This window comes from Cervus canadensis, chromosome 12, assembly GCF_019320065.1.
Source record: "Cervus canadensis isolate Bull #8, Minnesota chromosome 12, ASM1932006v1, whole genome shotgun sequence".
In the NCBI taxonomy this organism is placed as follows: Eukaryota; Metazoa; Chordata; class Mammalia; order Artiodactyla; family Cervidae; genus Cervus; species Cervus canadensis.
In genome coordinates this window covers 62,341,730-62,354,682 of record NC_057397.1, presented here as the reverse complement: position 1 = coordinate 62,354,682, position 12,953 = coordinate 62,341,730, and the positions used below count along the sequence as shown (strand labels likewise).

At 38.9% G+C, this 12,953-nt stretch overlaps 1 protein-coding gene across 1 annotated transcript in view; it reads right to left on the bottom strand.

Annotated features, from left to right (window-relative positions):
- Nucleotides 1–11,148: 11,148 nt before the first annotated feature.
- STK3 (serine/threonine kinase 3) overlaps nt 11,149–12,953 on the bottom strand; it is a 300,126-nt gene continuing 298,321 nt past the window's right edge. The window contains exon 11 of the mRNA XM_043484504.1: nt 11,149–12,522. Coding sequence (XP_043340439.1) covers nt 12,364–12,522 — 159 coding nt within the window. The 3' untranslated portion in view covers nt 11,149–12,363. The remainder of the gene's footprint in view (nt 12,523–12,953) is intronic.

Genomic DNA, 12,953 nt, shown 5'->3' with positions numbered 1-12,953 from the left:
GGTCCAGAACCCAGTTTCCCTGAATATTTGCTGAGTGAATGGTAGCACTGATGAGGTTTCCAGAAATAACAGATCAAACCACCAAGGTGGGTGCTTTAAGTGAGGCCCTCCCCTTTCTCATCAGGGTTTGGGTGAAAGAGTTGGGATGAGGATAAAGCAGAATGTCCGACTCCTATACTTGAACATGTTGTTAAACTGACTGGGAATTCCATACCATTAAACTCACCCCACAGTTTTGCATTTTAGGAGCATTACAGATAGTATCTTCTTCACTATCGTTGTGTGGTGGTGATGGCAGGTCTGTCATCAATGCTTCCTTGTGTGTGTTAATCACACACATAGCAAATTTATACAATAAAAATAGAACTGGCAGCAAAATATATAGTATTGCTCTAGCTTTATTGCTTACAAGTACATTTTTATTTTCTCATCACATCAACTGAATGTTTTACTTTATAAAGCACTTTTTAGTACTGTAATTGGTTCCTAATGATCCAGGAAACCCTGAAATTCTTCTGAAAAGCAGAGACATCCATTGCTTCCCATGCAAATTTCTGCACCATTGACAACAGAATTATAGGGACCAAAAAAAGAAAAAACGAAAAGACTCTGTTCTCTTTTTCATATTTTTTTTTTGTGAAGCAAATGTGATGCATCAGTCTGTTTTGTATGAAACAGGACTCCAGAGATTTTCATTATGTAGGACAATAAAAAAGCTCATGTTTCCCCCTTTAGAAACTGGGGTATATTCTTTCAGGCCTTATAGTACAGCTGTGTGCAGGGAATTCAAGGGTATTTATCACCCAAATTCTCACATTCAGTTGGATAATTATTTGCTCAAGGGCAAAACCAATTGCTTCCCCAGGTTCCCAAGTATTGAGTACTAAGTACCAACTCTGGTTTGGGAGATAAGACAGATGTAAATTTGAGGATGTTGGGACTATTTTCATGAACCTGGTTTGTTTCTAGTTCATTTCTCTGCCTGTATCTTTGTTCACACATTTGCTTATCTTCCCATCCACCCATCCAGAGAATACTGAAAGACATCAGAGACACTGTGATGAACTGAATCCTCATGGAGATGAGCAAGGACATTCAGCACCTAAAAATTGGGCTTCTATGATTTCTTAGCCATTTGCTTAGGTCCAAATCTAAATCACATTTCTTTCACCTGTGGCTTATCCCTTATTCAACAAGTGTTTATTTAGCGTTACTATGCTGGGGCTTGTGCTGATGCCACAGAGAGAGGAAAACATGGGCACAGTCCTGGCCCTCAGACAGCTTAGCTGGTGGGAGATACAGAAGAATGAATGGCCACAGTAATACAATCTGGAAAGTGCAGTGATCCCAACCTGCATCTGGGTGCACAAGGGGGTTATGCATGCCTGAGCAGAGCTGACAGCATGAGCAGTGGGTCACTTCAGTCTCAGGAGGGGTAGGCAGGAGCCATAGGTCACTTGAGGGAGTATTCAGAGCCAGAAAGGGAAACGGAGGCAGGGCTCTGGTGTCAGAGGACATGTTTGCTTTAATGGGCTTTATCCTGCAGGTGATGGAAGTCCATTGCCTTCTGGATTGACAGTGCCAGCAGATGTGAGGGAGGGTGAATTGAGGGGAACGAACTTGGAGCCGAGACCAGTTAAGGGGCCACTGCAATCGTCTGGGCAGGAGATGATGGAAGACCCAGGGGCAGCAGCAGAGAGAGAATGGAGGTGAGGACACAGACTTGAGAAACATCTGGAAGCTGGAATTGTCTGGGTGGTGCAGGGTGAAAGACAATGGTGATTCAAGGACCCCCAGCACTGGTGATTGAATGGTAGATGTAGCACCCACTGGGCTGAAAATGCAGGGGCAGTAGTGTTCGGTCACGCTGAATTGGAGGTACGTGTGTGGCATTAAGAATACCTGGGTGTGGCGTTTATGAGCACAAGTCTGGGCTGAAGGCAGGGATTTGGGAGCCGTTAGCATGTAGGTGTTTACTGAGCTGAGGTTGTGTGATGCCGCACACAACTGGTGTTAATACTGAAAATACCGCACAGCCTGGTGTTAACTCTGAGAATATTGATCATGCATATTGGTATTAAATTGAATATGCACTGTGTGCCTTCCAATGGTCCCCTCAGGGAGACATTTCTTTCTTTCTTTTTTTTTTTTTTTTTTAGGGAGACACTTCTTATGTAGGTACTAAGAATGATGGGGTTTCTTCTGAGCAGCAGAGTTTGCTTTTGTCTTTTCCTCCCCTAAAATTGAAAAAAAAATTATGATTTTAACATAACTAAATATATTCATTTTAAAAAGCTTACAATTGATTGATTATTAATATAGTCACAGAGCTATGCAATCATCACCCCAATCAATTTTGGAACATTTTTGTCACCCTTCCCAACCCTCCTGTGCCCATTATTTCATTCCTTTTTACTGCTAACCATATCTCCTGGTATGGATACACCACATTCTATCCATTCATCAGTTGATGAAAGCTTTTATCTTACAGACCAGCACTGTCCAATAAACTCATAATGTGAATCACAAATATAAGCCAGATATGTAATTAAATTTTTTTATATAATTAAAAAATTTTAGCTGTTTTTTAAAAAAGTGAAGAGAAATAGGTGAAATTAACAAGATAGTTTAACCCAACAAATCCAAAATATTATTTCAATATGAAATAATAAAAATTATTAACGGGATAGTCAACATTTTATTTTGCATGACGTCTCTGTGATACAAGGTGTATTTTATACTTACAGTTCATCTCAGTGTGGCTATCCACATTTCACGAGGCTACCATTTCAGACAGAATAGCTGGATAATGTGAACTGTTTCTGCTTTCTTTCTTCACTTTGGCTTCCAGGAAGCTTTGGACCAAATTCACAGTAAGCCATTTTTCTATTATCAATAATATGATTCATGGCTCCAGACTGCTTCTCTTGTTTTTGCTTTTCCTTTTCTCACTTGTTTTTAACTTATGCTACTTTATAAATTGCCTCAAATAAAGGTGGAAAATGACAAAGATCTCGAGAAGACTATCACTGACGAAAAGAAGATAAATATTTCAGTCCGGCAAATACCGAGTGAGTTGATTTGAGGAGTTGAGTTTAAGTGAATTTCTTTAGATGCTGTTGCTAATTCTCTATCCACTTTCTCTGGCCCCTTTGATCCAATACCCAACCTTCGCAAGGCTCTGCACACATTATTTCTTCTAGATACTATCAAATAATATCAAATAATAGAAATGGGTCTGGCTGAGTGTGACTGGGAGACACGGGCGCCAGGAAACAGGCCAGATATTTTTACTTTCAATTAATTCATCTGGGTAACATTCAGTGACTGGGGAAAACAAGCCCAACCAGAAACACAGACCACAAGACCTCCTAAACTGCAGGAGAGAGCAAGCAAGACAAATGGTCCTTAATGTATTTTCACTGAACACCTTCCTTGTGTCACAAAACTTTCTTAGACTTTGGAAGTATACCAAATATTCTTTCTCCTCTCTGTCTTTCTCTGTGCTCTGCCCTCCCCGCGGTGCCTCTCTTTCTCTGCTGCCTTCCCAAGCCTCAAGGCCTCGTTCAAGTACCCCTTCCTGAAACCTTCCTCGTCCTGCTCCACAGGGCTTCGTCTTTATATTTCTTACCACACCCGTGTGTCTGCCCTCTGCCAGGTGACAAGCACCAGTTCTCAGGCAGGAGCCAGGTCACCTGTGTTTGCAAACCTAGCACAGAAGCTGGTTCCACAGGTGTTCGTCGATGAGTTAAACGAAGTGCAAAGTTGCTGGGACTCCCCGGGTGTGGGGCAGTGTGCTAAGAGCTTCACGTGTGTTTCATATTCATTTTCACAAGCCACTGAGGCTGCCTCCCCTGTTTGATAAAGAAGATGAGACTTAAAGGAAGGTTAAATAACTCACTCAAGGTCTTGCAACAAGTCGGTGGCAGAATGTCAGAGATGCTTACCTTTGAAGAGCTCCAATCTGCACACGAGATCAGCTTTCATATCTTTTTTATAACAACCTCAAGAACTAAAGAAACGAATGTACTTCAAATTGGACAGAGTAGGGGTAGGTCTTTTCTGTCAGAAGTTTTTTATTCCTTTCAGCCAAGTTAGAAATGGTTACTATCGACTATCTCTGTATACCTTGTAGATACTTATTACCATTGCTTTGGGTAAAGGTCAGGGGAACTGGTAAGACATCAGAAGTCATTTAACAAGTATATGACATCCCTTACATATGGAATCTAAAAATGATACAAATGAGCTGACTAAAAAAACAGAAAGAGAGTCACAGAATTAGAGAAAGAACTTATGGTTGCCAGGGGAATATGGGGGGAAGGGATAGCTACAGAGTTTGGGAGGGACATGCACACATTGCTGTATTTAAAGTGCGTAACCAAAAAAAAAAAAAAAATAAAGTGCGTAACCAGAACAGACTTTTGGACTCTGTGGGAGAAGGCGAGGGTGGGATGTTCAGAGAGAATAGCATTGAAACAAGTATACTATCAAGGGTGAAACAGACCACCAGCCCAGGTTGGATGCATGAGACAAGTGCTCAGGGCTGGTGCACTGGGAAGACCCAGAGGAATGGGATGGGGAGGGAGGCGGAGGGGGATCGGGATGGGGAACACATGTAAATCCATGGCTGATTCATGTCAATGTATGGCAAAAACCACTACAATAAAAAATTAATTAAAAAAAAAATAAAGTGCGTAACCAACAAGGACCTACTATACAGCACAGGGAACTCTGCTCAAGGTCATGTGGCAGCCTGGATGGGAGGGGAGTCTGGGGGAGAATGGAGGCATGTATGTGTACGGCTTAGCGAAACTATCCCAACATTGTTAATCGGCTATACCGCAACACAGAATAAAAAGTCAAAAAAACCCCAAAAGTAGCAACTTATTAGATTTGTGTGAAGTTATTTTGCCTTATGGACTTTAAAAGCATTGTTGGACTTCTGTGACTGCCCACCACATTCAAATTCTGAATCATATTCCAAATCACCACTCACTTGTTAGAGCAAATAATAAACCCTCACAACCGAAAAGCCTTGCTGAAACTTGTTAAGGCCTACATTCATTAGTCCATTAGTATCAGGCATAATTTCCAAAGGCCACATTCTAAGTGTGGAAACTGATTTATGGTCATTAGCTGGTATGCTTTTAGAATAAACTTCTATAAACTTTATGAAAGGTCAACAGAGTATGAACTCATGAATTTGCACACTGATTCATTAATAATGAAACAGTTCTACATTTCAGATTTCTCAGTGTATCTTGTTTTTAATATTGAAGACTTTTTGGTTCCAAATGCTATTATGTCTTCTCATTTGAATATTTTTGCTAAGAATATTTTCTTTTTAAATAGGAAAGAAAGCTGTCATGGAATAAATGGGAAGTCTGAAAAACTGCACAGCTGCAGAACTGCCCCCATCCAGCGAGCTCTGTATACACTGGGACATTAGAAAGAGAATATTTTAAAAGCTGAGAGCTTTAGTGTCAGGTTTTATTTAGCTTCCACTCAACTAATTACACTTCACATTGGAAAATTCTATAAAAATTTAAAGACAACTAGTTGCTTGGTTTAAATACAGGCAGGCACTGAATTTTCTACTAGAATTTTAGAATTCTAATTTTTAGTGCTTTCTCATAAAATGGAATACTTGTTTTTCTACCGTGGAAATGTAGGGTATGACACTATTTTGTAATTTTGGCTACAACTGTCCTATCTATCACGTTAAAACAAACAAACAAAAAAAAACCTGTTTCCATTTGCTCTTTTCTCTTCACCGAGACTATAAAGTGGCTTATGGATAGAACAGTACAAATGGGAAAACACTGAGATGAGATTTTAAGGATTCTGATCTGCCGACTGGTCTGGGGTTTGGACAGCATGGTGTTTTGCCTGGTTGGCCTAAATCAGTTTTGGTGTAAATGTGATTTGAGCAGGCTGCCGAGGGCAGGAGGTGTGAGGACTGGGGGCATGTGGTATTCTCTCTTGGCTTGTTCCCTAAGAGCAAAGACAGTGGTTATCTCCAAACCAGGGGACCTCATACCTTACAGATTTCTTTCTCCCCACGTGGTGATACTCTGAAAGATTCCAGCAGGGTTCCAGACCTAGGGCCTAACCTGCAGATTCCCTTGTCACACTGTGACCATATTTGACACCCACACGAACCCTATGAGAAGATATAAAAATAGCACAATAGGGAACCAGATTCTTCTCGGTATACTGGAGAGACTCATACCTCCAGGTAATTCCTTTTCCTTAAAAAAAAAACAAAACAACCTTTCTATTTTTACAAATTTAAGATCAGGGAAATGTAAACACGTAGATCATGGAATCCTATAAAATTATTAGCTCTAAATTTGATTTCAAACTTCCTAGGATCAAAGTAAATTGGGAAACCCAATCAATTACATGATTCATACTTTTGAGAACCAGAATGCCAAAACTTTACTGAAATAAAACTATAGAATAAATTTGAAAATTTCCTGATGGTTCTTCACAAATGAGGCCAGAGATGTTGGCCTTAATAATATCCCTAAAATAGAAAAGATAATTCTTAAGGTGTAGGGGATGGTATAGCTTAACCTAACTACTGACTCTGCTCTAGGAAGAAGGGAAATACTTAAATCACTATCTGTGAGCAGGTTAGACCCTTAATGGGTTCTAGAAGACTCTAATGCACTTTAGAAGTTACAATAAACTTATTTATCAATGGAGACCAGGGCCTTTTTCTTTATTCTTTTAAAAACAAACTATATTAACTGAAAAGAGTTCAGTTTATTTTTAAAGTCATATGCTAGGAACTTCACTTAATATTTCACATGTACTAGAATATTTGATTTTCACAATTTTGCTGCATTATTATAGATCAGGAAATTGAAACAGAGTGCTTGAATGCTTCTTCTTACCCAGGGCAACAAAAGTATAGAGCTGGAACTTGAACCCAGGTAACTGACCTTCTGAGGTCTTCTTTCTTCCACTATACTGATCAATGTTTCTCTAAAGTACTCATTATCAAAGACAGACTTTGGTAAGGAAGAGAAGATGCTAACATTTTAGTTTACCAAAACAAACAAACTATATATATATATAGCTTTTAAGGCATAAGAACTCCAAATATATCCTAATGAAGGGTAAAAAATATCTTTTTGTACAAATCATCTTGGAAACTTCAGTAAATGCACCCTGCTTCTTTTCCTGCCATGTAGATAGGGTGCCTTTTTGGAAAATTTAGGTTCCATTGAAATGGAGAAAAAGTTCAAATCAGCTAACAAGGTCCTCTCCTAAGTTTTAACTGAAGCTTCTTCCAAGACAGATCAGCAACCCTGTCCAGCAATTCTAAAGCCAGACCTGCTGTGTTTATTAGGCAATGTGGTCTAGTGGAAAAAGCAAAGATTTTGGAGACAGACAGTTTAAAGCTCATGCTGGCACTGACTAGCATGATGATCTCATTTAATCTCTCTAATCCTGTCTTTTCCGAGAAAAAGACTATGCATCTTGTTGTGAAGGTCTGAGATAATACACCAAGTTCATGATTTGGTAGCTGCTCAAAAACTGGTTGACATTATCGTTCTTGTTACCATGATTACCAAAATGTAAGGAGAGGGATTAGCCTATATGATTAATGATGGCAATTCTGTTACTCAAGCTAGTTGCCTGCAGTGAAACTTTATTTACTACCAAATACATCTAACATCCTGGTAAGCACTGTGAGAAAGCAAGGTAGACAAACACCAAGTTTCTGCTTTCAGCTACCTTACAATCCAGTAATAAGGGAAATAAAAAAGAATTTGGAAGCAGTTTGGTTTGGTGGAAGAAAGGCCTCAAAGAAAGCAGTTAAGGCAGGATGGGCTTCACGGCTGGGACAAGCTGCAGGCCTTGAGGGGCTTCCCAGGTGACGCTCGTGGTAAAGAACCCACCTGCCAATGCAGGTAGATGCTGGAGACTAGGTTCTATCCCTGGGTCAGGAAGATCCCCTGGAGAAGGGCTTGGCAACCCACCCCAGTAGCCTTGCCTGGAGAATCCCATGCACAGAGAAGCCTGGCTGGCGGGCTACAGTCCACAGGATCACAGAGTCGGACATGCCTGAAGCTTAGTGACACACACACAGGTCTTGAATGGCAGGAGGCAGAGTTCATTAGTTTTTTTTCCTCCCATTGCGCAGAGTTCATCCTTAACTGGGTAGGCAAAGTTCTGCGAACTGGAAGAGTGACCAGCAGAATCAGAATTTTAAATTAGAGAGCTTAATCAAGTGAAGGAAAAAAAACTGTAATCGGGAGTCTGGCTAATGCAGGTGTGAGAAGAGCAATGGACTGGGAACTGTTCTTCCAAGACTAGTGGAAGAACCAAATTGGTCACTTGCTTTCTCGTTTGGGGTCTTTTTATGACTCGGGGAGTTGGTTGACTGAGGTTGAAGGTGTTTTGAGTAGATATGGAACACGGAGAGAAGCTGATCGACTCCTTGGAGGATAAGCCATGATCCAATACATCAGACTATGCTATGAAGGTATGTAAGCGGCCCTGTATCTTAGCTCCAACAGCAAAGACAAATAATCCTCCTGTTAGACTCCAGATTCCTGGGCTCTCGGCCCCCACCCCCCAGAAAGAATCTCCAAATAGTACTCCAAAATAACATTTTGATAAAATATCTATTAAATGTCTGTACTTAAGAAGTTTAGTATGCAATGCAATTCCAATTATTTTTAAAAATTGTTCTATTTTAGAATGTTTTATTATTAGTACTTTTGGATTTATTTTCATTATTATTCTTTAACATACAGGATAGGAAACGAAAATAGCATTCCTATTGAACGCTAACGTGTCAGTAATTTGAAAAGATTTCCTGTGACTAAGTTAAAAACATCTCATTAATATATTATATAATTTCCGCAAGAGAAGCTACATATTTTTCAGTGACTAGAGAGTGATTTTAAAAGTTGGGGATATGATTCAGTAAACAAGCAGAAGAAAGAAATTCAAAAGCATGTAAATAATACATGTAAGGCTGTTCAGCAAAGTATCTGACACACATAAGTGTCCCAAATAACAGGTATTATTTTGAAAACCATTTAAATAAATACATTTTCTTGTCCAACTGGCCACAGTAGCTCATATTTTGAATATAAAACTATTTATGCTAAAAATAAGCTAAGTGTATTGTAAGCCTGTAGAAATGAGTCATCTACGTTCACTAAATCAAAGAAAAAATTTTCTCATCTAGAGGCCAACATATACAATGATGCTGACTTTTCAGCAAGATGAAATCCTTCTTCATTAGCTTCAATTACATCTACAATACTGTATCTATGAGAGGACGGGGGTGTGCAGAAAGCATACTTAACTATTTTTGGAATGTTCTCAGCAACCAAGGTTAAAATAATAAGTGTCTTCTTCTTAAACTCATTAAAATAACCAGAAAACTCTTTCCTAAGAATAATGATTAATCAATGCTGACCTAGACTTGAAAGTTTCTTTAATGGCTTTTGGTTCTTCCAAACTTTAAATTCCTTTTTTGATTGGTGGTTGGCAGGAGTGAGAAGATAGGAAAATTTTAAGGCAGATTATCCTGAAATGTTCTGGAGCTTCCTAAGGTTCTGAAGTGGAACAATGTCTACTGTTCTTAAATCTCTAAATATAGGTGTGTATACATAAATTTGGGCTTCCCAGGTGGCTTAGATGATAAAGAATCGGCCTACCATGCAGGAGACCTGGGTTTGATCTCTGGGTCAGGAAGATCCTCTAGAGAAGGAAACAGTAACCCACTTTAGTATTCTTGCCTAGAGAATTTCATGGACAGAGGAGCCTGGTGGGTACAGTCCACACAGTCTATGGGGTCGCAAAGAGTCAGACACAACTGAGCAACTAACATACATATATTGAGAAAGACAAATATAACAACATATATATACATAAATAACATATATAAAGAACAAATAATTACATATATAAATAACATACACATTTAAAAAGACAAATATACATATATAAAGACAAATGTAAAGTCTAGTCACATAAAAATTATGATTGAAACATGGGATATTTATGATTAAGAGGAAGATTCTTGTTGAGACTTTATTAGTAAGAGTAGTTAACAGGGCTTGTTGAATGAATTTGCATAAATTTTCTAGTTTAGTAAACAGGAGATAAATCATCTTCATAGGTTTCTTGTCATTTCATGTAGGTGATTTTACTTGGCTAATAACAAATCAGTCAGTGGATTCCATCACATTAGGTGAGGTATTCAGCAGTTTACTGAAAGAAAAACAAAGCAAAAAAGGGCGGGGTGTTTGAGTTGACTGACCCTGAAGCTGACAGCTGAAGTCACAAACTCAGTCTTCATTTGTTGTTATTCAGTCCCTCAGTCGTGTCCCCCTCTTTGTGACCCCATGAACTGCAGAACGTCAGGCTTCCTCGTCCTTCACTACCTCCCGGAGTTTGCTCAGACTCATGTCCAGTGAGTTGGTGATGCCATCCAACCATCTCCTATTTTGTGGCCCCCTTTCTCCTCCTGCCTTCAATCTTTCCCAGCATCAGGGTCTTTTCCAATGAGTCCACTCTTCATATCAGGTGGCCCAAAGCACTGGAGCTTCAGCTTCAGCATCAGTCTTTCCAATGAATATTTAGAACTGATTTCCTGGTGTGATCTCCTTGCTGTCCAAGGGACTCAAGTTTTCTCCAGCACCATTTTTAATAACCTTTATAAAATCTTCAATATTTACCATGTTTTAACAATATCATAACCTGTATCCAATGAGACAATTTACTGTTTGTAAGGACTCAACAGGGCAAAGACAAATGTTACTCCAGGTAATACCCAGGGTGCAAAGGTCATTTTAAAAAGGAGTAGAAGTTTCCAGAGATGACACAACTTCCGTTGCTGCTGGCTGGAGCCACTGTGTGACTCACCAGCGCTCCTTCCCTTGCTGTGGTGACCACCAACGTTGCAGACGGTGGAGGCTCTGTCAGCGTGGTCCCTGGCTATGAAGATCAGGAGCAGGGCACATGGGTGACAGGTGATCTAGGTTATGTTAAACCCTTCAAGGTTTAGGGTTGTTATCACTGAATGATTTTACTGTCCTGACTAACATACCTTCCTTGCCTAGAAAAGACAGAATCTAGGTCATGAGTTTTAAAAAAGATAGAGCTGAAATGTGCTGGGTGGCACAGTAAATTTATTTGTCTTTATGATTTACACATAGTAATTAAACACACAAAAAAACAAACGCTGTCAAGATGGCCATATGTAGTTTAGGAAATGACTGGTCCCGGTTCAATCATGCAAATGTTCATTCAGCTTAGAAATGAGTTTCCTTTTAATGGTTTTAATCTTTTTTTTTCCTAGTCCCCAAGGCTTGCACAGATCAGTACAAACATTTCTGCTACTTTGTTATCATCAGGCACATGATGTTTACCAATTCCCAGCAAATAAGTGAAATCAACAAAAAAGTCTGGGGACAACTGAGCATTTTCACAGAAATAAATGTGATGAGCTTATTACAATTTGATATAGTTTAGCTCTCAGACCTACCCATGAAGCATGAAACAATATTAAGAACTACATTTGTCTTAAGGATTTATTTCTTTTAAAATATTCACCATACATTTTTGTGCAAGGGTTCCATTGATTTCTTTGGTTTTAAACATTATAGCTCTGTATGACCTAAATATATATAATCCTATTTGTACCAAACGTCAGAAATAAAAAAATTAAAATTTCAGAAGGTAAAAATGGAATTATTGCTTCAGTATAAAAAATTGCCTGGCCCATTTATGTACTATTATTGCTTTGCTTCTATTGGAAAACTATCCTGGAAATCAAGGAATGTACCCCGTAGCTCCTGGCTTACAGTATAATTTGGTTGTACACTGTCATCTATTAATATGTCCCGACCTTCACCAAAGCTATCCTGATCTTGCCCTTAAAAAACAAAACAAAGTGAAATAGCATAAATAAATAAGTTTACCTAGAGGGATACAATAAATAGGCTATTAGAAAAGAATAAAGAATATTGTAACATAAAGCCCTTCGGTGCTGTACAATTAAACAATAGCTTTGGATTTTCAAGGTTTCTAAACACAGCCTTCGTTTTACAACACAGTTTTAGTGCTGGTATGTAGCTGACAGATATAGAGAAGAATGCACTTCTGCTGTTTTCATCATTTAAAAATGAAAACACAGTGGAAACCGTATTAAGTTCTGTCTTCTGGGAATTTACCTGGGTTTGTACCATCATCAGTTTTTGGCTGCTGCCTGGCTGTAGAGCACAAATCTTAGAGATTAAAAAAAAAATCATAATATTTCTTCAATTCTTAGTGGTTTCTTGGTCTCCAGAATAGTCATAGAAACAAACAGAAAGGAAATTAGACTCAGAAGTTTTGCTGTCTTCTTTTCTTCGCATCCATTGCATCCAGAATGGGCTGCCTTTTTGCAGTGTATCTTTGACGAAGCTCTTCTATTTCTCGTTCCATCATGGGGTCCAGTGCTTTTAACCGCATCTGTAGTTCTTCTAAACTTAGATTTTTTAACTAGATAGAGGAAAAAAAAAAAAGAAGACATTAAAATAGTAAAATTATCTATAACAGGTTAAAGTCTAATGAGTTTTAGCAGGAATATTCCAACTCCTCACATCATCGTTGAAATACGGCTCAACAATTAAAACAGGAATTCCTTCCCTGAAGAACCGAGAAGGCACGTCTTGCAGGAACCTCAAGTAATTTGCAACAAAACAATAAAAAAAAAAAAAAAAAACCTCTCCTTTTAGGAAAAAACAAATGAGAAAAATAAGCTAATAAAATCTATCTGGGTTAAAAAAAGGCAGAAATACAAATGACCACTGCCTACAGACAGATTTTCAGGATGTGTTCTAGGTTGTTGTTGTTGTTGTTGAGTTGTGTCCAGCTCTTTGCAGCCCCACGGACTGCAGCTCGCCAGGCCTCCCTGTCCCCGACCATCTCCC